The sequence below is a fragment of the Notamacropus eugenii genome, chromosome 4 (assembly GCF_028372415.1).
Source record: "Notamacropus eugenii isolate mMacEug1 chromosome 4, mMacEug1.pri_v2, whole genome shotgun sequence".
Taxonomy (NCBI): Eukaryota; Metazoa; Chordata; class Mammalia; order Diprotodontia; family Macropodidae; genus Notamacropus; species Notamacropus eugenii.
In genome coordinates this window covers 376,057,903-376,083,667 of record NC_092875.1, presented here as the reverse complement: position 1 = coordinate 376,083,667, position 25,765 = coordinate 376,057,903, and the positions used below count along the sequence as shown (strand labels likewise).

Sequence of the window (25,765 nt, the reverse complement as noted above, 5' to 3'; positions counted from 1 at the left end):
TTTGTTTTGAGTGAGGGAGGGCTGTGTAGGTCACCAGCCCCACCTCTCCTCCAGAGCCATCTGAATCCAGTGACCAGATATTCATCAGGATGACTGGAGATGACCCAGGATGAGGCAATTGGGGTAAGTGACTTGCCCAAGGTCACACACCTAGTGAGTGTCAAGTGTCTAGGTGCGATTTGAACTCAGGTCCTCCTGACTCCTGCACTGGTGCTCTATCCACTGAACCACCTAGCTGCCCATAAAGGGGAGATTGGGAGCAAAGTGAAGGCAGAAAGGGAGGGGAATCAAGGTTCATACCATGATAGGGAAGTAAGGTTAGAATCACTGGGATGGAGAGTGTATGATAGGACAGAAGTATGCTCTTCCTTGAAGAAATTCAAATAGGTTATCATTGGTCCCTCGGGGGCTTAGTAGCCGGCACACACTTTGGGCAGCCTGGAGGGTAAGCCTGTATTAGAGAATCAGAAATCAGGTTGTGTCTTGTCAAGATATTGAGGTTCCAGGCCGACTTACTAATAATTGAATCTCCTCAGGGTTCAGTCTTCCCATCAGGGGTCAGGTAGCTTTTGGAGTCTGGTAATGCTTGATCTATAACAAATGATTCTAGTGGAGTTTCTAGAGACAAGGTTGTTCTTCACAACCAAAATGTTGAATGTGTTTTCAAGGTATCTTATTCTCATTAAAACGAGAAGGTTTGCGTGATTATTTTTTGTTTCTATCCACTGACCAGTAGCAGAGAGGGTTCAACATCTATGTGGAATTCTTTCTGTTTTATTTTGCTTTGATCAGATTCTTTGATTTGGAGGGGGGCAGGGGAAGGACATTTTATCAAGGCAAATAATGTCCTTGCATAAAAAATCATCCAAGTGATATTTCTTTTATTGAGTTTTGAAGTCATTATAAAGTTGAATGTTGAGTTAATACTCAAAGTTTAAATGGGACTTTGTGACTTTTCCAGCAAATCTTTAGCAATCCCAAATTTCTAGCTCTGTTGGCGCTCCCCCTTGTGTCTGAGATTCAACATTGCACCCTATATTTCGGAAAGCTGTTAAAGAAATCTTTATTAATTCTGATGGATATAAAGCAACCTTGAGCCAACAATCATAAGTTCAAAGATTAGTAAGAATGTGTTTGTGATAAATATTATGCTCTTTTCACTTTTGTTTTAAGTGTCTTGCTCCAATCATCATTTATCTGACTGTACTGTTTGTAAGAAATAGGTACATAAAGCTAAAACTAATTTTTTGACTGTGTATAAGGGAGAAATATTTGCATATCCTGGAGAGTGCAGGCACAGCAGCACTAGGGAACTGATCTCAATATGACAAATTACCTTTCAGATATTTTCTCTAGCTTTCCATCCATATTACTGAGACAGGTTTCTCCAAGTTCTGTCCTTGGGGGTCATAGTTTAGCACAGTTCCTGGTACATGATAAACCCTTAAAAAATGTCAGCTGATTGACTGACTGAGACATCTGAATGCAGTTAGAATAGATGATATTTGGTCAAACTGATTTTATTTTTAAATGTTCTCTCTTTATCTAATGTCTCCTCTTAAGAATTCAAGAGCAAAGTTGAAGAAACTGACAAGTACTTAGTACTTATGATAATCTTTGCTATGACAGCAAAATGTCTTTTCTTCTTGATTACTCCTTGTAGATGTATATCATTTCTAGAGTGCTGACATTTTCTCATCTTGATTTATCTCCTACAAGCTTTTATTTAGAATCTGATATTCTTACTACGTACTCTATTACATTTTCCTTTCTAACATTAATTGCTGTGTACATTTTAACAGGTATCTTTCATCTGAAAGTACCCGAGTCTTCACTAGTTGGCTCAGCCATTGGACGAATCAGAGCTGTGGACCCTGATTTTGGGAAAAATGCGGAAATTGAATACAACATTGTTCCAGGAGATGGGGGAAACTTGTTTGACATCGTGACAGATGAAGATACACAGGAAGGGGTCATCAAATTGAAAAAGGTATCTAGACAAAATTTTTGGATATTAGCATTTCAAAGTTGTCACTTAACTATGATAGCTACTGTCTTTAACTATGATAGCCTATCCTAAGAAGTGATCAGGTAATAATAACTTGGTGACTTCCAGAGACATACTGATTCTGCTCTACTACTGAGATCCATTCACGTTCTTCAGAGTAATTATTATTATAGACAACAGTAAGAATTAAACCTATAAAATACATGTAGTGCCTAAATCTTCCTTAAGTCTATACACCAGGCTTCACAGAATTACAAATTTCAATATTATTTCACTCTAAACAAGCCTAAAGTTTAAACAGAGACAGATTTGGGCCTCACATATAATCTTTACTCCCCTGTCTCTATATACAACCTAGCATCCAAGAAACCCAGAATCCCTGTACCTCTTATTTGCCTGTATCTATAGATAGCTTGCAGTTGACCACTTAGTGACCAGTGCCAATGGTGTCTTGTAGGAGATCTATTTCAAGTAGAATGCCTTGGTAGCTAATGAAAGAGAAGGTAAATAGTGATTTACAGATATTGAGAAAAAGAGGTGGTTTAAAGAGATGAGTTCGAAACCACAACAAAAAGGGAGAACTAGAAAGAAAAAAGAGGGCTATGTCTTATGGTATTAAAACCATCAAGAGAAATAGAAAATGAGGTTTCATAGAGGCTAACAGCATTTAATATTTATTCTGATCCTTCAGGAAATGTACCTCCGGAAATCTAACTTTCAATTTTTTAAAGCTGTATTGATTGTGTATGTATGTAATGAAGAAGTACAGTGAACAGTTTTGTCAGTACAGTGCCTAGAGTGGAGAGAGAATGTGGAATCATGGATAGTGTGAACAAATAAAAACTTTTTTTTACTTCCTGTTTTGACCGTTACTAACTATGAGATCCTGAGGAAGTCATGTAAACCCTCAGACCCTCAGCCAATTGCATAGGTCTTCTTTCTCAAATCATAGATAGTCCAGTGCTGCATTGGTAAAGGACTTGCTGGACATCTCAGGCTCCCTGAGCTATCTACCACAGTGAGGAAAATACCTTGATGATAGTGAGACAGAGTCAAAAATTAAGTTCGTATTGTGCCCGACCTTTCCATGTCCTATGCCAGAGTGTAAATTGGCTTTGCTTTTCAAGCCTTCTGGGTGACAACTGTAGGTGTCAAGTTTTCTAGAAAGATACTGTTGGACCTCTACCAGAAGTGTCACTCATTCTCATGATAATGAATGACAAGGTTCTGGATAGTGTGGAAAGGCCATTATATCCATCAATGGTTTTATTATGCTCTTACTTTAATGGTGGCCATACTGCTTCTTAGAAGGTAGTTCCATTGAGGGAATAAAAATTTACCTCTCACTAATCAGAATCTAAATGATTTTTTTATTGATGTTCATTTTCTAGAAATGGAAGGATATAATGTGTAAAGCACTTTTCAAAGTGTTAGTGTTATTATTTCAGCTATTACAATTATTATTATATTCCAGTTTATAGGGAAATAAAATGTAGAGTTTTATAATTATTTAAATCAAACTTATGACTAGTGCTGAATATTTATATATTTACATATATACTCATATATATATAATATGTACATTATGTTTAAGTGTAATATAGAAGAGAAATATATAAAAGAAAAAGTACATTTTTAAACAGCATTGCACCAAATTGCTTTTAATTTAAATTTACACAAATTGCTCGAGGGAACAACACATTGTGCATGTGTTTATAACTGATATAGATTTAGAGCATTCATATATGCTTAGTTTTTCCCTGTTTTGTTACAAAGAATTATCAAAAAATGACTATAAACTTAATATGCATCTTTTTTTTTAAACTAAAACTCTCCCTTCACCCTGATACACATAGACTGTTATTGCTTATTCTTCATTTGTTTGGTACAATCTAAGCTTCCTATGAATCATGTTTTTCTGGTTAACTACAAGTGTTTTGTAATAGATATTGGTGTATGGAGAAAATTTTCTTTTTGGTAAAAAAGTACATACACTCAACTCTAAGTGTATTTGATTTACAAATTAATTGTTATTTTCATTGAGATTCAAATACTGTATTGGTGTTTTACAAAGCACAAGTAAATCAATTTCCTTTAAAAATTATTCAGAAGCCTAGTGTTATGATTACAAAGAGATAACCAAAAATTATTTAAAAATTTGTATGGAGAAATTCTGTGTTAACCTCCCATGGAGAACAGGGCTAAGGGTCATGCATTTTAACAGATCAGATTTCTGATTTCTCAATCCATATGTGTAAATATGATTAGAATTTGTGAAGGTATTCTAAATGACAAAGATGATAAATTGATTAAAAATACATCTCACTCTATTTTCTGTGCCATGACTGTATTAGGCTACAACATCTTTATGGTAGTCCTACGAAGAGGTGCACTTGAGCTAAGTTTACAAAGGGAACTTTTTTCCTTTTTTTTCCCTTTAACTAGCATAATGCTTTGCTCATAGTAGGTAGTTCATAAATTAAGTTGAATTAAATCATATCTATTCCACTGAAATCATCTTATCCTAGGACAGGATCAATAAGAAATGGTCTGGTTAGGCTCTCTATACTATGTATATACTATATGAATGAAGTAATGAGGATAATTGAGGGAATTCTCTGGACAATGTGGTACAAAAGAAAAATAAAACAGAAAACACTTTTGTGTGAATTACCCATTTAGGAAACATATTACCCCCTGAAGTTATCTAAGTAGTGATAATTTCTCCCTTCCATTTTAGTAGTGGAACTTCACAGTTTCGGCAAGACAGAGCATTTCTGCTGCCTTAATTCATAAAAAAATACTAAGGCATTATCTATATGAAATGCTGCAGTCAGCTTGAGGATGGCCAATATAGCATTTCTTGCGTTTTGCCAAATGATCTAGTAATCAAGGCAGTCCATTCTGCATCATTATGTTGTTGGGGTTGTTCAATCTTCTGAGTCATTAACGACTACTCTTGAGTCCAAATGGGGTTTTCTTGGTAAAGATACCGGAGTGGTTTGTTATTTCTTTCTCTAGTGTATTAAAACAAATAGAGGTTAAGTGACTTGCCTAGGGTCACATATCTAGTGAGTATTTGAGGCCCAGTTTGAACTCAGGTGTTCCTGACTCCAGGCCCGTTCTATCCATTGAGTCACCCAGCTGCCTGTACCACCATGACCTGTTGTTTTTTTTTTTTTTTTGAGAGTTGAAATAAGTTTATTAATAATATTTTAATAATCTTAGCTCCATAGTTATGGACTACATCTGAAAACTAATGATTTAGCACTACAAGGACCAGTTGCATCATTGAATGCATTAAAAAAAAAATAGTTATACTACATGGCTCAATGAATAGAATACTTGGTTCCCAGTTAGGAAGACCTGAGTTCAGATCTAGCCTCTGACACTTACTGGCTGTGTAATCCTGGGCAAGTCACTTAAGCCTGTTTGCCTCAATTTCTTCACCTATAAAATGAGCTAGAAAAGGAAATGGCAAACCATTCTAATATCTTTGCCAAGAAAACCCCAAATGGAGTCATGAAAAGTCATACATGACTTAGACAACTGAACAGTAGCAACAACTATATATGCAAATAATTATAAGCATATATTATGATTTTACTTACAAGTGAGGTGTTTTTGCCCTGCAGTTGATGCGGCTTGGGCCTTCAAGTTATTCTTAAATTCTGGTCATTCTAGTGTTTTTAAGTATATGAAGTGGTCCTACTGGAATAGTTTTTGTTTTATGTAAATAAGGAAGAGATTTGTTAATTATTTGGTTAATTTATTCTGTGTAGACCAAAAAAATCCAAACATGAAAGGAACCTCAAAAGTCATTTAGTCAAATCTGAACTTGTGATATTCCTGGTGACCTATCATCCTTATTCTCCTCACTTTCACACCCAACAAAATGTGAGCTCCTTGAGGTTAGTGACTGATTTGTTATTGTCTTTACAGTAATAGCACCTAGCACAGTAACAAGCATGTAGTTTATGATTAATCAATGCTTATTGAATGAATGATCTCTTATCTGGATGACTTGTAATAGTCAAATAATTGATCAGGCTCCCTGCTTCTAGCCTCTTCCCTCTTACCTTAAATACAAATATTAAATTGATTTCCTAAAACTTAGTTCAGACCAATTACCCTTCACCAAAAAATACAAACTTGTTCATCTGGAATTTAAAGACATCTAGAGTCTTTCCCCTACTCCTTCCAGTCTTGTTTATATTACTGTCCTTCATACTCCATCAGTTCTTGTCACATCTCTCTGCTAGCTGTTCTCTGTACGGGACATTTGATCTTCCACTTCTGGGTCTTTGAAGTGCTTATGACTGGAATGCACTTCCTCGTCATTTTGATTTTATAAGCTCCCCAGCATCTGTAAAGATGCTGTTAAGATGGACCAAATTATTAGTATTATCTCCCTTTTTAAATCTGACCATTTTGTATCAGCTTTGTAAATACAAGTAACCTCACACATGTAAATATACATACATATGTGCATATAAATTATTGTGTTCCAAATGCTCCAAATGCTATGGAAGCTTCTTGAGGGCAAGAACTAATATTTTTATTTTTGCTTCACTGGACTGGCAAACTAACTTAAACATAGCAGATACTTAATAAATGCTGTTGGGTTTCAGTTGTTTCTAGTTCTGTACTCTGGAGAGAAGCAAAATAAATCTAATCTTTCTTCCACTTGACAGTCCTTTGAAAATAATTGTCTTCTCTAGATCATCAGTATGAATCATTTATCCCAAATTATCAGCTTCATTGATCTTTACAGAATATGTCCCCCCTATGTCATAATTGGATAAGGAATCAAAGTGACATAATAGAATGAACTCTGACTCTGAAATAAAAAAAAAAAAAAAACAAAAAACCTGACTTTAAATCCCACTCCTACCAATCACACCACCTGTGGACTTTGGATGAATGGGTCCAGCTCTCTGGCTTCAGTTTCCTCTGACGGGGTTAGACCTTGTGATCTCTAAACAATTCTAAGTCTATGGTCATTATTAAGCATTTTTCTAGTATAGCATAAAACTGCTTTAAAAAATGTCCAGCACAGAACCTGCTCCTGAAATATGGATCTACACTACCAGTCTAAATATTGAATGAGCCCTTTCACAGAAATGTGGAAAATATGATAATCCATTCCAATCATTGGCACACAGCAACAATTCATGTAAATTATATTTTTCAGCCTATTATCCTTTATTTTCCTATATGAAGTCACACAAGTGTAAAACTTATTGCTCAACTAGTGAGGAAGAAAATTGCAAACTGAATCAATGTTCCTATATAAACTAAACTTTAAAATGCCAGGCACTTAGCTACTTTAACAGCTATTAAATGGCATCACTCAATGACCTGGTACACGAAACCCCCTGCTAAGTAATAAGGGTGGGTGTGGGGAATCCACCAGGGGTGGGATCAAAGACTGTTTCTGCCCTGAAGGAGCTTATTTTTTTGGGAGGGGGTAACAGACAACTAACTATTATTGTATACATTTTGAAGTGATTTCTGTATTTCTTGTTTCACAGAAATCATCAAGTACACTCAGCTTAACATACATGCTGTAAATGGGCCTTGCTCCCTAAATAAAAGATACCATTCCAACAATTTATTCAGGAGGCCATTTCATCTGATGTCCTCCAAGGATGTGCAGATAGAAATGACAGACAGATTGACCCTAGTCTCCACTTCCATGATCACCATTCCGTATCCTCTCTCCAAATCCAGGTCACCTGCACATTTCTTGCCAACAATCATTAAGTGTCCAAAAGAATTTTCATCATCTTCTTCTGCAATAAATATCTGCGTTTCTTAGGTATCACCACAAAATGAGTTGGGGCTTGTGGGCAAACATCATGGAAAGTAAGACACTGGCCTTCCTCAAAGAAATGATTTTGGCCGGAATTTCCTTGTGAATTATATTCCCTAAGATGCTGCCTCCCTTTAGCTGGGCAGTCCGAGCTTTGCTAATCTCATCTGTCATAGTGGCAGCTCCCGCAGCCTGACTCTGCCACCTCTGCAGGCACAATGGTACTCTACCTGGACCAGCTTATTTTCTTTGTGAGAGATAAGGCACAAATAAGAATCATGGACAGAACTGCTTACTGTGTCAAAAAGGAGAGAATTTTTCCGTAACTGTAGTACAGAACAGAAAATTTGTTGAAATAGCTATGGAAAAATGAGCTTAATGTACTATTCTAGAAAGCTAAGGAAGTTCTCTCCACTGATACAAGAAAAGCAAGAAGTATCCATGCACACATATGTTCATAAATGCATATATGCGCAATCATGTATATGTGTACATAACTTATTTAGCTGGCAAGGATACAGTCATTACACATAAAGCAAGAATACATGATGCAGTTGGAGTTGACAGATGAATTGCTCATGACTTCCTCTATTCCTTCACAAGTCTTCTTTGTCCGGATCTCATAGAAGCCACAATAAGTCTGAAATGATCAAGAGATCCATGATCCCCTTCTCTGAAATTGCTTTTATCCCCAAATGCTGAATGCTATGTCAGCCTATGGATTGCTTGTGTAATAGCCTTTGTAACTTGCCATGTCTTATTTTTTTTTTATCTTTTCCAACCTTACTTTTCCTGACTCTTCAATCTTTCTCTATTTTATAGTATTGCTTTTCAGCTTCCCCCAAGTTAAATACTTATTATGACCCCTGACCTCAGGGAATTGATCCAGAAATGGGGATTGCATCAGGCCTGTCTAAAGACCACCACATGTACATTAAAATAAGTTTAGTTCCATCGAGTCAAAATCTTAACCAGGGTAAAATGCATTCCAAAACTATCCACACATGCATTCAGTGGCTCCTTGAAAAATCCTTGTGGCTGATCAGCATATCAGGATTTGCATTTATGCATTATGAAAAAAAATTGTTTACTACATTTCACAATCAGATTAGTTGCATAGCATATTATTATTTTATTATATTAAAAAAGTTAAGTTTTTTTTTCCCTACGTTGGTATCTTGTGCAAAATTGTTTTTTTTCTTCCTGAACTCTATGGAACTCAGCATCCATTATTGCATAAACTAATTAGAGTTTCTTCTCAGTTTACTAAAAGTCTAAGCATCACCTTTGTTGAAACTGAGGCTTTTGCCAGTTTTTAAACAACAGTTTCTTATTTTTTAATATCATTTTGGTTAAATTTAGGACTGGGTTTGAAGTGTCAGTGTAGAATGTCATTTTTCTTCTTTCTGAGAAGACTTTAATTTTACGCTGCTTCTTTGGAGTACATGATAAACATTCTCCATAGCTCCTCTTTCTTTCATCTCTCCCTCCTCCACTTTCCTTTTTACTTTGTCTCTTTTTTCTTCTTTCTTTCCTTCCTGATCTTCAAAGGGAGAAGGTGAACAGATGAAAAGAGTGATCAGGAACAGTTAGGAAGGAAAAGATGAAGAGAAAAAAATTTAAGTTCTTTTTATTCTCTACCTCAAACCCACTTTATAAACAGAGACAGTCTCCCATATCACTGTCTTATTCTGAGTTCAGAATAAAATTGTGAAAGCTTACAAATCCTTCCAAGGCATTTGATATTGGTGGAAAATCTTTCATGCTGCCCCTTGGGTCACACTCACTGAACCAAGTACAAATAATGGTTCATGTATGAAAATAATACTGTATGCAGCATAACAAATCTATCTCAACGATATACTGAGCAGAGTTGTATTCTTTTCTTTCGTCTTCTTTTTTTCTTGTACATCGATGCTAGAAATTAGCAGACCATCCACAAATAGAACAGGAACATTAAAAACATTTCCAATCAAAATATGCCATTTTTTCCTGTAAAGTTGAATGAAACATGCTAGGTGTGTTTTAAAGTGTTGACTTCCTGCTAGGATTTCTTGAAACCAAAAGGTCAACTCAAGTGATAAAATATTCAATGGATCTAGATTCATATAGCCTAGAAGTGATATGCAAAATGAAAACATATTGCTGCCTATAAAGTCACTGATGTTCTCACACTGCTAATTGACATCTTTAGTCAATTACAACAAAATGACAGTCACTGAAGTTGTAGCTTAGTTTACATATAAAGCATTTTAGTTTTCATATAGAGCATTATGTCCTAAAGAATATCATATAGTTTCTCTTCAAAAATTAAGAAATCATAACATATTGAGAAAAGATAGAATTTAATCTTTTAAAATGTTTATTCTGTACTTAAATGTGAAAAAAGAACATTTCCATATACACAGTAGAACACAAGATAAAAGATTCTGTATGAAATCACAATCTTTATTTCTTACCCCTTGCTTTAGCTTTTTCTAAAAGGCATATATTCTACATATTATTTTCAGTTGACATTACTTTTAGTATGCTGCTTTTTGAGTGTTTCTGACTTTTTTTATGTTGTCTTCTGTGAATTAAAAAAAAAAAAAGATGTTTTTTTATTGGCATCGCTATTGCTAACCTCCACTTCTTCCCCTCCCCGAGTTAGTCGAGGAAATTAAAACAAAAAAAAAAAAGTGTAACTGAGCAAAATGAATTAACATAGTGGCTATGTCCTGTATATATATATATATATATATATATATATATATTTCCAGATTCTACTTAGCTCTGGTCTTTTTATCAGAAATATTTGAAGGTCCCTGTTCCTTTAAAAATTCATTTCCTCTGTAGCATTACCCATATTCTGCAGTAATATATATTGCAGAGTTAGTAATTTTTGGTTTATACATTTTTGCATTCTGGAATACTGCATTTCAAGCTCTCCTATTATTTTGTAGAAGCTTCCATGCCAATGGACCTTGACTATTCTTCCTTCATTCCTGAACTGTTTTTTTTTCTAGATATTTTCAATACTGTTTTTTTTTTTTCAATTCTTTTCCTGTGCCTTGAAAGTTCATAATTTTGGCTATGAAATTCCTGAGACTTTCCCTTTGTGCATTTCTCTCAGGAGATGATCCATATATTCTGTTCTTTACTTTGCCTTATAGTTCTAATAGATATGGTAAGTTTTCATCTACAATTTCTTGAAGTATTTTTTGAATTATGGTTTTAAGGAGGTCCAAAGATTTTTAAATTATACTTCTTTGGCCTGTTTTCCATTTCAGTTGCTTTTGATATCAGATATCTAATTTTTCTTCTGTTTTGTTTTTTCATTTATTTTTTTCGTTTTGTTCTAATATTCTTGAAGTTCATAGAGTCATTGATTTATCTTTGGTCTATTTTTGTTTTCAGGTATTCATTTTCTTGGATGGTGAGGTTTATGACTTTTTTCTTCTAAGATACGCATTTTCTTTCTAAATCACTCCTCTAGTGTTTTAAATATTTAATTTAAAAGCATTTGACTTTATTTCTTCTTGATATTCATGTAGTCTTTGTGTAAAATCCATTTTTACCCTTTGAATCCCTCCTTCCATATGTTATAGCATTAGACTGGCAATGCATACACACACACCTATACATAGGTCTGCATATGTGTACACATGCATATTTTAATAGTGGTAGGTGATTTATTTGAGGTACTCATCATTCTAGCTTTAGTCCAAGAACTGTAACTTTGTGCAATGGCCAATATCTATTCCTCTAATGTATTTTTGCATGGGTTGAGCAGTCATGGTTTGTCTTGCCCTAAATACCCTGGATTCTTACTCTTGGGCTGTCACAGTTGCAACTCTGTATGTAGTATCCTGCTAATTATCACTGCACTAGTTTTTGGTTACTGCCATTCTGTGGAACTTCTAAACTGAGCACTCTGGTAACTTTCTGCCTCCTCTGGATCCTCTTTAGGGTAGCCCTTTGCTACTTCTGAGCACAAGGGAATTGTAGGTTAGATGTGTCCCTTCTCCAGTCATGCTGGTGCTTCCTTTGCTTAAGGGATAATCAGAATTTCTCTCAGTATCTTTCCTCATCCATGCCTACCAACCCATATTAAAAAATCCTTTTTAAGGGAAAAAAGAAAAGGAGAATGAAGAAAAAAGGAAAATCAATTATTAACCTGAAAAAGTCTGAAAAATATTCTGTATACTATACCTGTGGATATCCTACCTTTGCAAAGGATTGAGAAGTATGATGGGTAGAATCTGAAATGACTGAGGAAACCAAGGTTTCAGTTTCTGAGCATATTCATTCACTAAGCAATGCATGCACATTGCATAAAAAATTGGAACCACGCTTCCCCAGCTTTAATACTGGCCCACATATACAGAGAGAAACATGTATGCATTAAAAACAACTAATTAAGTAAGACCAATTATTTAAAATAAAACAATCGGTATAAAATTTGGTAAATCTGATTGTCTAATTGGAGGAAAGATTTAGAGGTCTTTCAAGTTGGAAGGGAAATGAACAGGTACAATTCCCTGAAATCAGAAAAAGAGGACTTCTACTTCCACAGCGTATCTGTATTCAAACAAACATGGAAACAATAACTGATTGACCAGTATGAGGCCTGTTTTCAGATAAGATATATCGGTTGCTTGAGATATATAATTGTGAGAAAGCACCTTGTACCATTCTTTGGATCTGATTGCTTTTCTGGTCAGCATACCCTACGTCCTTAGTTAAGGGCTTTAAGCAACAGATAGAGGTAGTCCAGCTGCCCTGCCACAAAGGGTTAGGTTCAAGCAAGTTCACTTTTCTCACAATTCCAATAAGCAAATACAATTTTCACACAAGATAGAAATTAGACTAGACCTTTAACTGAAAAGGAAGGGAAACTAAGTGAGATTCAGAATTGAGTGTCAAGATGGAGTCAGGGTGGATCACTCAGTTCTTGCAGTTTCCTCAGGTAGGGTGTTTTCCCACATCAAGAAGAAATTTTTTTTATTCTAAACAAAAATCTAACCAGCTAGTAAAGCAAGCATGTACACATACACATATATATGTGTTTATTTAAACACACACATACATATATACATATTTAGATATACATTTCCTATGTGAAAATATCACACGTGAAAAATATTTTTTGAAGCTATGTGTGTATATGTGAAATCAATGCAAAGTATTTTATATTAGTTTTAAATAAAGGTAATGGTATAATCACATAACAATCCAAATCAAGCTGTTTTGTCACACAGGCATCCAAAGATTTTTTTCTTTGTTTTCTTATTTTGCTTTGCTTTTGCATAGAATCTGCTTTATACACTTGAATTACACTTAGGTTAAATTTGTTAGTAGAACTGCTTTGCTCATTGAGAGATTACCCTTAAGTAAAAAACTGAGTTTGTATGAAAAGATTTGTTAATATAGCACCACTCTGTGGCTGATATTTGTATATTTACTAAGAACAATGCAAACCAGAAAGAAGCTGTTTTATAGGTCCTTACATTAGGTATTCTACTCTGTTTTATAAAGTTAAAAATATTATTAACATTAGTATCTGGATGTTTTAGTAGCATCAAATAGCCTATGGACATTTGGACTTGATAAATGTCAGTTACACATTTGAAAATTTATAGAGCAAGTATTTTTAGCCAACATAAAGACTAAGTTAGATGTGTTGCATGACAGACTTAACAGGCTGAAAACAGTTATTTCTTAACGGCTGAAAAAGTCAATTGCTCCCAGAAGGCTTACTTTTTTACTCCAACATTTGTTCAGTCATTCAGTCATGTCCAGCATTTTGTGACCCCATATGGGAGTTTTCTTGGCAAAAATATTAGAATGGTTTGCCATTTCTTTCTTTATTAGATTCAGGCAAACAGAGGTTTAGTAACTTGCCCAGGGTCACACAACTAGTGATTATCTGAGGCCAGATTTGAACTAAGGTTTTCCTCACTACAAGTATAGGTCTCTATCCACTCAGCCACTTAGCTTTCTATGTTTCTGTGTCTCCGTCTATTTCTCTACCTCTGTCTATGTGTGTATATATGTATACTTGTGTGTATAATACACATTCATATATACATACACAAAGATATGTATATACATATGTATATATGAAAATTGACCAGCATTTATTTTCTATGGCTTTTTAAGACCTGGTCATGTTTTTATTGATACTGTGGTGGTTTCATAATTTGATTGGAGTGTGCACTCCTTCTACTAGTACAAATTACAACCCATGCTAGCCTTCTCAACTTGTGAGGCATTTATTTGTGACTATCCATAAAACTTCTATAGAACTTCTACCAAAAATTTCTGTGCTCTACAAAGGCAACCCATTGTGTCTTTTATGGATTCTATCAATTGTCTTTTACTCTCATTACCCATTACTTGGCCTAATTCTAATTAGATGACTTCAACTTCATTTTCTCTCCATAGCTGTCCTTAATGGTGTCTTTTTGCATCTTTTTTTTCTACACAAGCCATCAAGGCAATAGATTAGAGTGACTTAGACCCCAGAGGAAAACTTTTCCTTGGCCTTTTGGGTCAACTGAAATTATGAGTCTTTTGAGACTATGATTAAAAAGAATAGCTTTAGTGGGCATTATCTCATCTCACATCTTGAGAGCTAATTGTGTTGTGATGTTTTATCTAATGTACACAGTCTATTCTTTGAATGGATTGATTTAAGGGTATACTATCTCTATTAAAGTCATTCCATTTTGAGAATAACCCCTGTGAAAATGTCGTCATCTGATATCACAAATTGTACGTTCTTATGAATGGTGATTTTAGAGAAAAAAATAGCTAAAAATCTAAGTTAACATTTATGGGTATCCAAGTCCTGTATCAAGAACTGTCATATCACTAATGTTGCCTTGGAATTAGAAATTTTATTACTTATTTTTCCAGGTTTTACTGAATTAATCCTGAGTCCCAGAATTTTGAATATTATGATGTTTTGTTTAGTACTAACCATTGACTTACATGTTAAGGTGACACAAGATCATTCGAATTACGGTATCTATATAATCTTTTGTATATTCAGTTTCTTCCTAAAGAATTTTGAATATATCATATCACTTATATTTTATTAAGCTTAAAAGGACCTTTAAAACAGTCCTTCTGTCTATCTGATACCTAGGCAGATAGGTGGCATAATGGATAGAATGCTGGGCTGGGAACAGAAAGCCAAAATTTCAAGTTCAAATCCTCCCTCAAACAATTAGTACTTATGTGAGTACAGGAAAGCAGTTTAACTCACTTGGCCTTAGTTTTCTTTTTTTGTAAAAGAGAGGTAAAAACAGCACATACCTCAAAGAGCTGTTGGGATGATTAAATAACAGAGTTGTTTGAAAACCTTAAAATATGATATAAATGCCATTATTATTTTTATTATTATTATTATTATTATTATTATTATTATTATTATTACTTATACATCCCAGGATTCCAGTGAGGGTAATCACTCTGGAGGCATTTTGAAACATTTCTCCAAGAAGATACCTGGGCCTTAACGAGAACTTATTGCCTTCTTTTATCCCCTTCCCTCCTACCCCCAATGTTAATTTAATACCAGGATAAAAAAAAGCAGGATGTATAGTACAGGAAAAAGAAAAAATGCTTCCCTTTTTAAAATATGGTGTTATAACTACCTCTGAGATTATGTTAGCACACAATTCCTATTTATGATCTTCGGAAAGTGTAAAAACAATACTATTCCGTGGAGAAAAAGGTGACTCAAGTAGACTGTGGTGAGAAGTTTACTTTTCCTCTTCTGTGTTTCCTTATTTTTACATTTTCACAGAGAAGTGTTAAAAATACACTTGACACACAAAAAGGTATCAAGAAAAATTTATTAAAGTAGAATTCAGAGGAATTGAGCGCTTTGGCCGATGCTGACTCCACCTCTTTTCAGGAGGAGCGAGTGTCTGATACCTTCATTCCCCCTGAATGAATGGGTAGCTTCCAAGTAAGGCTATGGGAAGACTACAGTTTGTTCAGACCAATGGAAGCCACTGATACTGTTCTGAATTTTGGACTCCCCGCCCTACCACCCACTGGCCACATGGCTTCATGTTCTCCTCTCTGACAGGCCCTACCTCAAACAGCTTGTCAAGCCTGATCACAAGCTTCTGACCTCTAATCTGACCATGCTAGGTTACAACTCTGATCACGTAAAGCTGTGGAAACAGAATTTCTTCCTTGTTTCCCACAGAAGCATAGTCTGTCAGTGTTGAAAAAGGATAAAACCTAAAAGCATATTATTATCTCAATTCTACTTTCTTAGTATCTTTTTATATTCCCTTTCTCCATTCCCTGTCTCATAGTTCTGCTCACAGAGCATCTGTGTGTAAAGGTGGGTTCTTTTGTTTTGAGCCCCTAATTTTTACATTCACTGTATATGTGCAGTGGGATGTTGAAAAAATTCATTAGAATCTGCATATCAGATAATTAAATATTATCATCATTATTATTACCATGCTGAATGTAGAATTTATAATACATATAAGGAAACTGACAGTCAAACATGGGTGAATTTAACCCCCCCCAAATCATCAACCAATTTTGAAAAAAAGTATGTGATATTCTCCTTTGCTTTCTGATCCCCGCTCCATACCTAAAAAGAATTCAAGCTCATATGTATTATTTATAAGAAATATAGATTGCTATATTCTGGATGTATATAACAATGTTGTCATTTGCAAATGTAACTTTTAAGTGAAAGAGCTTCCCATTCAACCTTATCCTCTCTTTTCCAAGCCATTCAATCCAGGATAACTCAATTTCAGGAAAAAATCAGAAAAATGAACAAGGTAGTAAATGGTACCCAACAGACATTCTAATAAATGTTTGATTCTGGGTTTCTGTGAGGGCAAGCCAAGTGGGATCTTCTGCTGTTTTTGTTTATACCAAGAAACATAATGCCTCTGAATAATGTGATTAAGGAGGATCTTTCCCACCCATTGTTGGGCCAGGAAGATTTGTAGGAAGACTGTACCTTTTGCTAATGAGGCACTGATTCTCAAGGGATATGATGCCCTCTGGCTCTAAAACAATGTATAAAGACTCTGAGGGGCAGTTTTACTTTGGGGTTTAGTTTTTGGAAGAAGGTTTGGGTGCCAAATGAGTCTAAGCAGTTTGGGTGCCAAATGAGTTTAAGAGAGGACTGCTCTCCCTCACCACCGCCCCCCCCACCCCCAGTTTTGAAAACCCAGATGTTGGTGCTTCCCTCTCTGGTAACTATGATCAGACAGGTGGATCTGTCTGTGGATTTATGGTATATGTACTGCTTATGTCAGACAGTTTGGAAGCTCTGTCCGTTGACTTTTGATTTCTCTGTATTTTCTCTGAAGTCCAGGGTGCTGACTTTTGCCCCTGAACTAAGTGAATGATACATGTGCTTGATTAAAGTGATTGTTAACCCCTCAAAAATTGCCTTTCCTTTTAGAGAAGCAGATCAAAGAACCTCTGGTAGGAAGCCCCTCTGTGTATATCAGGGTGGTTACTGTTACAGTTTCCCAAAGGGCGGAGTATCTGGATAAGAGATTGAATAGACTAGGGAGAATAGGGTACTGGAGGGGAATAAGAATTTTTATAGCACTTACTATCAGGCAGGCACTATGCTAAATGCTTTACAAACATTGCTTCATTTGATCATCACAGCTCTATGAGGTAGGTGCTGTTATCCCCATTTTACAATGAAAGAAACTGAGGCAAATAGAGGTTAACTGACTTGCCTAAAGTCACAAAGCTAATAAATCTCTGCAGCCAGATTTGAATTAAGGTTTTCCTCACTCTTGACCTAGCACTATCCTCTGTACCATATAAATATTTCTAGGGCATTTCATATGTTAGCCTTGGGGGGCTATTCATCTGAAAGAAATCCAAGAATGTAAGAACAGTTTAGGGAACATTGCTGTAGCTTGAGGTTAACTGAAAATTTACTGGCAAATTTAAGAAGCAACTGCATTAAACTTATAATGCCCTTGAATCCTGGTACCTAAGACTTGGACCACTACAGAGTGGATGGGAACTGGGTCTATCATCAGCAGAAGCTGCCAAGTTTCTGAACAAGTTTATGGAATACTAGCAGGAAAGAATTATTACTTGACTAGAGTTTTACCTCCCTGCTTCCCCCTTATATTTTATAACGTTCTGCTTCCCCCACTCCAAATATGACTTTGAACTAGAAAGAAAAAAATGTTACAGAAACCTTAGCCTTTATTTTAAATTTTGTAACAACTCAGTACATATGTATTCTTCTTCCTCTAGAGAAACATAGGAATAAAGAAAGAAATGACTAATTTTTACACAAAGAGACATACTTCTACGTCCAATTCCAACCCCAAGGGATTTTTCATTCCTCTGCTCTCATTAATAGCCACCATATTTATTCACCTATCTGTCTGCTCACTTTTTCAATGTATAATTCTTGAGTACATATTGGAGATGGAGAATGACCAGATAATAAGATTATAGACTGATAGAAAGAAGGGACTTTAGTAGTCACCTGGTCCAATTTCTCCATTTTTGCAGAAGAAGAAACTGAGGCAGAGTCAAATTAAGGTAGCTATGAGGCATAGTGAATGGAGCATTGGACTTGGAATCAAGGAGATCTGAGTTCTAATTCTGTGTCAGAAACAAGCTAGCTGTGTGAAGACAGCAAATAAATTAGTCTGGTCCACTCTCAGTTTCCTTAACTGTGAAATAATGATAATAATAGCATCCCACTCATAGGATTGTCATGAGGATCAAATAGGATAAGATTTTTATAGTACTTTGCCATTCTTAAAGAACCAAAACAAATAGTAAATGATTTTAGAACATAAGCTTCTTTAGAATAGGGGCTATTTTATTCTTTATATTCATGTGCTTAGTACTTGCAAAATTACAGGTGATTAATAACATTCATTGATTGAACTGATAAGCCAGTGTCACATGAGTGACAGGGATAGAATTCAAACCTAGGTCCTCCAATATCAAGTCCAATGATCACTCCATTGTGCATATAGGTTTTGTTCCATTATGCTCTGTATAATTCCCATCCTGAGAAATTTGCAATGTAGTTAGGAAGACAAAGTGTCCACGTAGGAAGAGTTAAATGAAAATTCTAGAAGCCAGCAATAATTCATGAGAACCCATTGTGAGTTGTTTCCAGGGAGTATGTAATAAAATTTCAGATGAATGTTTAGATAATTAATAAGGGCTAAAATCTTACAAGTAGAAGAGATGCCTACTGTCTGGAGTAGATTTCTTGGTAGAGGTAGGATTCTTAAAAAGGTTGCTAACCTGGGCTTTTTGAATTAAAAAAAAAAATTAAATATATTTGATTTCCCTTGTAATCCTAAATATTGTTTCTTTAATACATCTAAAAATATTCTTCTGATGAGAAGATCGTAGGTTTCACTAGACTGCCAAAGGGGTCCTCTGTACAAAAATTAACCTCAAAGAATGTTCAAAATAAAGATATTTGCAGAAGGGGGAATTTTTAGGTGGAAGGATTTGGTTGAACAAGTTAAAAACTATATAGAGTCTCTAACTCATCACTCCCTTTCTTAGACAGTGTGACCTAGAGACTAATTTAAAATATTTTTTATAAAAAAAATTGTTATTCAACTCTAACATCTGCATAGCGACCAAACAGATGAATTAACTTAGGAGACAAATATTTTAAATTAATATATTTTGAACATATCAGGAGGATACCAATTATGTATTGAAACAATTTTAAGCAATGTCCTCAAAAATAACTTCATTTTTATTATGTAATAAAATTAGCTAATTAATAGTTAATTAGTTAATAATAACAATTAGTTAACTAATTAATAGGTTTCACTTCAGTTATCTAACATGAAGCACCACAGCCACTCACTTCAAGGCTTCAGTACTGGGGTTGTACTATGACTGCAAGAATCACTTTAGAACTTAAGTTCCTGTCTTGATGTCCTATCTAATTAAGGGTTTAGATATTTTAGAGGATCTTTTTGTTGTTGTTGCATTTTTCCTTAAAACTTTCAATTTCATAGACATAATGTAAATTATTTTTTGCAAAGGCACATGGAAAATTTGGATATGATTGCAATTTTGATAGTGTACCAGGGGTGAAGAACCTGTGATCTCAAGGCCACATGTGCCCTTCTGGGTACTTGGGTTTGACCTTTTGACTGACTCCAGGTTTTACAGAACAAATCCTTTTATTAAGGGGGTTTTTACTGTCAAGTTGGGATTCAGTCAAAGGGCCATACTTGAGGACCTAGAGGGCCATATGCTGCCTTGAGGACTCAGATTCCCCACTCCTGTAACCAGATAGCTAGCTGTACCATTAAGGCTGACTTCATACCATCATGGTACCTTCTAAACAGTATTCTTCTCTTTCCTCTTAACCCTCTCATTCAACAGAATCCACACCAACCTCTTTATAACCCTTCTCCAGGACAGCCATACCCTGTCTCAGAGAATTCTCCTTCTTCCTTTCCCTCCCCCACGTATCAGTTAACAAAGGCATGCTTGGGATATATTAGATCGAATTTGTGATCTAGGCAAGCCCAAGCCTCAGCAGTGGCTTTGATGTTGCTTAAAATGCACACAGCCTTTGCCAAGTTACCACCAGGAACCATATTGTGAGGTTGGCAATTGGTGCCAACCTGAAGCCAGTTGGGCATGAGTCACAAACTGGAAGCTATGCTTTGTCTTGATGGTGGAGATAGAAGCATTGACATCTTGGGAGAAAAAAATAAAACAAAACATGACCATAGTTGAGCAGGCAGCAAGCCATATATTTACTGTGGTGCCAGTCACATTTAACCATCTGGTTAGTGGCTCAAAGCAAGCAATGGTGATCTCTACTCCAGAAAGCTGCCAATGGTAGGCTTTCTCAGAAGAGATGACTGGGGCACACGTGGTCAGAGAAAAACTGAGATAGGGCACCAGGTTGGTCTGGAGTTCTGTCAGATCAATTTTCCGGGCACTATCAAATTGGAGAGAGTCAGTAATGGAGGACACAATTAGGTTAATAAGTCAATTCAGATTAATGTAGGTTGGACATTAAATATCAAAGTTTCAGCAACAGATATCATAGACAGTCTTATTGTCTACCATGAATGCACAGGTGATGTGAGTGGTCAGAATGGAATTTTAGGGCTTAGCAACAGCTGTGGAAACTTGTGGGGCTGGGTAAATGGAGAACTCCATCTTGAATTCCTTGCCATAATCAACAGAGAGACATTGCATCAGCAGAGAGGTGAAACCACAGCCAGTCCCACCACCAAAGCTGTGGAAAACAAAGAAGCCTTGAAAACCTGTGCACTGTTCTGCCAGCTTCCAAATCCTGCCTAGAAACAGGTCTATGGTTTCCTTGCCAATAGTGTATAGTTACCGGAAGCATTTTCCTTGTCAGTGATCAGTTGTTCAGGATGGAAGAGCTGGCCGTGGATTCCACTGTGAATGTCATCAATGACAGTTGGTTCCAGATCTATAAACATTTCTCTGGGGAAATATTTCCAGCTCCTATTTCACTGAAGAAGGTAGTGAAGGAGTCTCTTCTCCCAGTGGTCTCGTCACTTGGCATCTGCCAAAAAACTGGATACCATGCTCCAGGCAGTATAACTCCCAACCCAATTGCCAGTCTGGACTCCAGATTGGCCACTGTGGATAGAGATGCACTCATACATGGTGGTCAGTAGGTTAAACAGTGATTATGATGCAGGATAAGGGATACCTAAGTTCTTCATGTTTAAAGAGTTAGGTATAATCTCAGAAGAAATATTCTAAATAAGATTTATGCTATTGTATTTCCTCAAAACTTATCTATCCTCCAAAGATCCTTATTTCTGTTTTGTACACACTGCCACCTTTCCATTGGGGCAGCTAGGTGACACAGTGAGTAGACTGCTTGGCCTAGAGACAGGAAGACCTCAGTTCAAATCCAGACTGAGATGCTCACTAGATATGTGACCCTGGTCAAGTCATTGAACTCTGTTTGCCTCACATCCCTCATCTGTAAAATGCACTGCAGAAGGAAATGTCTATTCTAGTACCTTTGTCATTTGTTGTTCTTTAGTCATTTTGTTGTGTTGACTCTTTGTGACCCTCCTTTCAGTTTTCTTGGCAAAAATACTAGAGTATGTTTCCATTTCCTCTTCCAGCTCATTTTGCAGATGAGGAAACTGAGACAATCACGGTTCAATGGCTTTCCCAGAGCCACAATGGCTAGTAAGTGTCTAAGGTTGATTTTAAACTCAGGAAGATGCGTCTTCCTGACTTCAGGCCTGGTGTTCTATTCAACTGCACAAAGAAAATGCTTAAAAAGGTCAGCAAAAATCAAACATGATAGAAAACAACTGAATAATATCCTTCTATTCACCCAGGTGAACAACTATTAAGTCATCCTTGATTCTTCCTTCTTCCTCAACTCCTATATCTAAAGGTAGTACCATCTGGAGCTATTTCTAACTCTAACTTCCTTTGCTAGAATAGGGCCCCAGAGGATGACTGCTTACCTTTCCCCTTAGTGTTCTAACCCTGAGTGGTTTAGGGGTACTTCCGAATATTGTCACACATGAACCCTTATCTAATGTGCTCCCCATAAATAATTATAACTCATCACTTCATGCGACAGAGTTAATTAGACTTTGGAAAGGGGTCTTTACTAAGCAGGTATAGCAAGGATAGTTGTTATATTAAAAATTCCCAGTAAAGTCTGAGGTAAACTCTCTGCTTTCCCAAGCAAAGTACCTGGGGAGAATGAGATCAAGCACATGTGGCAAAAGGAGAACCCAGAGTACCTGGTATCTTTTAGTCCTGTTCTCTCTTTGTGGTGACCTCATGAAGTTCCCTTTAGGCATGTATAGCTTTCAGTCCTGAGAGTCAAGGCCCCTTGTATATTTAGTTAACTTTGCCAACCCATGCAGGTGATGCTGTTAGCTATGACTATACTGGGGACACTGCTGTGAATGCAAATGACTTGGTCAGTCATTTTGTATTTTGACGTTCTAAAGGTCATACTGTGGTCAAGGTGAGGTGACAAGGGAAGAAACATAGATGCCATCCCCATCCTGACGTCTAAACATCTATTCTGGGAACCTGGCCCAAGCTTCTCTACAGCTAGGCTAACTTCTACCAAAATTCTTATTTCTTCACTTGCTTGCTGTTTTATTCAAGCCCTTTAGGGCATGGCTGATTCTTGTTCATCAGTCAAAAGACAATACATATGTGGCTTGTGTTCTTAGATTCAGCTTATACCTACTTTACTCCCTGAATTGATATAGTAGAAGCATCTGGGAATTGTTCATACCCCCAGTTTAATTCCTATGATTGACTTTGTAAATAAAAGAGATATTCTCACCTGTTAAGGGCTTTAGGGTATAGGGCATCTTGTTAGTTGAATTAGTTAGAGTGGAGGGGTGGGGGATACCACTGCTGTGTAATGATCTACTAAATCTTCAATTCTACTTTCACAGTATCTTTCATTATTTTTCTTTTCTCTATGGTTGCACAGCCACCTTTCTCAGGACCTCTTACCCAGATAATAACAATTTCCTAATTGATTTTCCTTCTTTAAGTCTCCTCCATCATCAATTTGTCTTCCATATAAAAGACAAATAAATGTTCCTAAAATATAACTGTGACTTTATGACTTTCAGCTGCTTCTTGGATCAAACATAAGCTACTGTATTTGGCATTTGGAGACCTTCATAACCTGACGCCCTACCTTTCCAGTCTGGCTTCATATTACTCCCCCTTCATCCTTTCTCTGTCATGGTCAACTGGTCTACTAGCACTTCCATCTTCTGCTTCTCCATCTTTGTACAGACTTACAATACTGCTTGAGAGCCACTGCTATAAGAGGCCATTCTTGATTTCAACCGTCCTCCTCCACGTATTCATGCTCTCTACAAATTGAAATTACTTTTCTATATAGCTTGTAATTATTCTCCACATCATGTTATATTACTGCCTCAGACCTCCATCCCTCTCCAAACACCCTGGTGAAATATAAGTTCACTGAAGGCAGAGACACTGTAATTTCTTCCAATTTATCCCTACACGTTTTGTACAGAGCTTTAGACAATATTGGAATATTAAGTTTAATTGAATACAGAGAGTGGGATTTGGTTAGGTAAACCTGTATTGCCAAAGGATAAGCCATCTGGGAGTTGGACTTTGAATTTGTTCTTCTTTAATTACAATTGTGAAAAATGAATAACAATATGGGTGAGTGGAAATTTTCCAGAGCAACTCTGAAAAGAAATTGTGGGAAAAGAAGATGAAATGAGAATAGAGGGGGAAAATAGATAAGAAGTCAGAAGGAAGGGAAAAAATGGATGTGGGACTGAGAAAGAGCAGTGAAGCCAAAGAAAACAGGAGGGGATTTTCAACAGCAACCATTCAAAGGAGAAATTACATATCCTTCTCTTCTTTGAAGTAATGGGAGACTATGGGTGTGTATTATCGCACACACAAAGTATTCCAAAAGTCTTAGCTCAATTAAAGCTTGAAAGTATATTAACCTGTACTGTTAAGGCTTCATTTATATATTAATTAGTTTTATTGAACTGCTTTATTTTCTTTTCTTTTTTTCTTTCCTTTTTTTCCCCTTAATTTATTTAATTTTTAACATTCATTTTCACAAAATTTTGGGTCCCAAATTTTCTCCCCTTTTGTCCCCTCCCCCTACCCCAAAACACAGAGAATTCTAATTGCCCTTATCACCAATCTTCCCTCTCTTCTATCATCCCTCTCTGCCCTTGTCTCCATCTTCTCTTTTGTCCTGTAGGGCCAGATAACTTTCTATACCCCTTTACCTGTACTGCTTATTTCCTAGTAGCAAGAAGAGTACTCGACAGTTGTTTTTAAAACTTTGAGTTCCAACTTCTCTTCATCCCTCCCTACCTACCCCTTCCCTTTGGAAGCAAGCAATTCAATATAGGCCATATTTGTGTAGTTTTGCAAATTACTTCCATAATAGTCGTGCTGTATAAGACAAACTATATTTCCCTCCATCCTATCCTGTCCCCCATTGCTTCTATTCTCTCTTTTGATCCTGTCCCTCCCCATGAGTGTTGACCTTAAATTGCTCCCTCCTCCCCATGCCCTCCCTTCCATCATCCCCCCACCCTGCTTATCCCCTTATCCCCCAGTTTCCTGTATTGTGAGATAGGTTTTCATACCAAAATGAGTGTGCATTTTATTCCTTCCTTTAGTGGAATGTGATGAGAGTAAACTTCATGTTTTTCTCTCATCTCCCCTCTTTTTCCCTCCACTAATAAGTCTTTTGCTTGCCTCTTTTATGAGAGATAATTTGCCCCATTCCATTTCTCCCTTTCTCCTCCAAATATATTTCTCTCTCACTGCTTAATTTCATTTTTTTTAAGATATGATCCCATCCTCTTCAATTCATTCTGTGCACTCTATGTGTGTGTGTGTGCATGTGTGCATGTGTGTGTGTGTGTAATCCCACCCAGTACCCAGATACTGAAAAGTTTTAAGAGTTACAAATATTGTCTTTCCATGTAGGAATGTAAACAGTTCAACTTTTGTAAGTCCCTTATGACTTCTCTTTGCTGTTCACCTTTTCATGCTTCTCTTCATTTTTGTGTTTGAAAGTCAACTTTTCTTTTCAGCTCTGGTCTTTTCATCAAGAATGCTTGAAAGTCCTCTATTTTGTTGAAAGACCAATTTTTCCCCTGAAGTATTATACTCAGTTTTGCTGGGTAGGTGATTCTTGGTTTTAGTCCTAGTTCCTTTGACTTCTGGAATATCCTATTCCATGCCCTTAGATCCCTTAACGTAGAAGCTGCTAGATCTTGGGTTATCCTGATTGTATTTCCACAATACTTGAACTGTTTCTTTCTAGCTGCTTGCAATATTTTCTTCTTGACCAGGGAACTCTGGAATTTGGCCACAATATTCCTAGGAGTTTCTCTTTTTGGATCTCTTTCAGGCAGTGATCT

At 36.3% G+C, this 25,765-nt stretch overlaps 1 protein-coding gene and 2 pseudogenes across 1 annotated transcript in view; 1 reads left to right on the top strand and 2 right to left on the bottom strand.

The window, feature by feature from the left end:
• Positions 1-25,765, top strand: part of CDH12 (cadherin 12) — a 686,747-nt gene that overhangs the window by 575,531 nt on the left and 85,451 nt on the right. The window contains exon 6 of the mRNA XM_072605471.1: positions 1,803-1,990. Coding sequence (XP_072461572.1) covers positions 1,803-1,990 — 188 coding nt within the window. The remainder of the gene's footprint in view (positions 1-1,802; positions 1,991-25,765) is intronic.
• LOC140498760 (adenosine 5'-monophosphoramidase HINT1 pseudogene) lies at positions 7,623-7,997 on the bottom strand (annotated as a pseudogene).
• LOC140498759 (tubulin alpha-1B chain pseudogene) lies at positions 20,149-21,484 on the bottom strand (annotated as a pseudogene).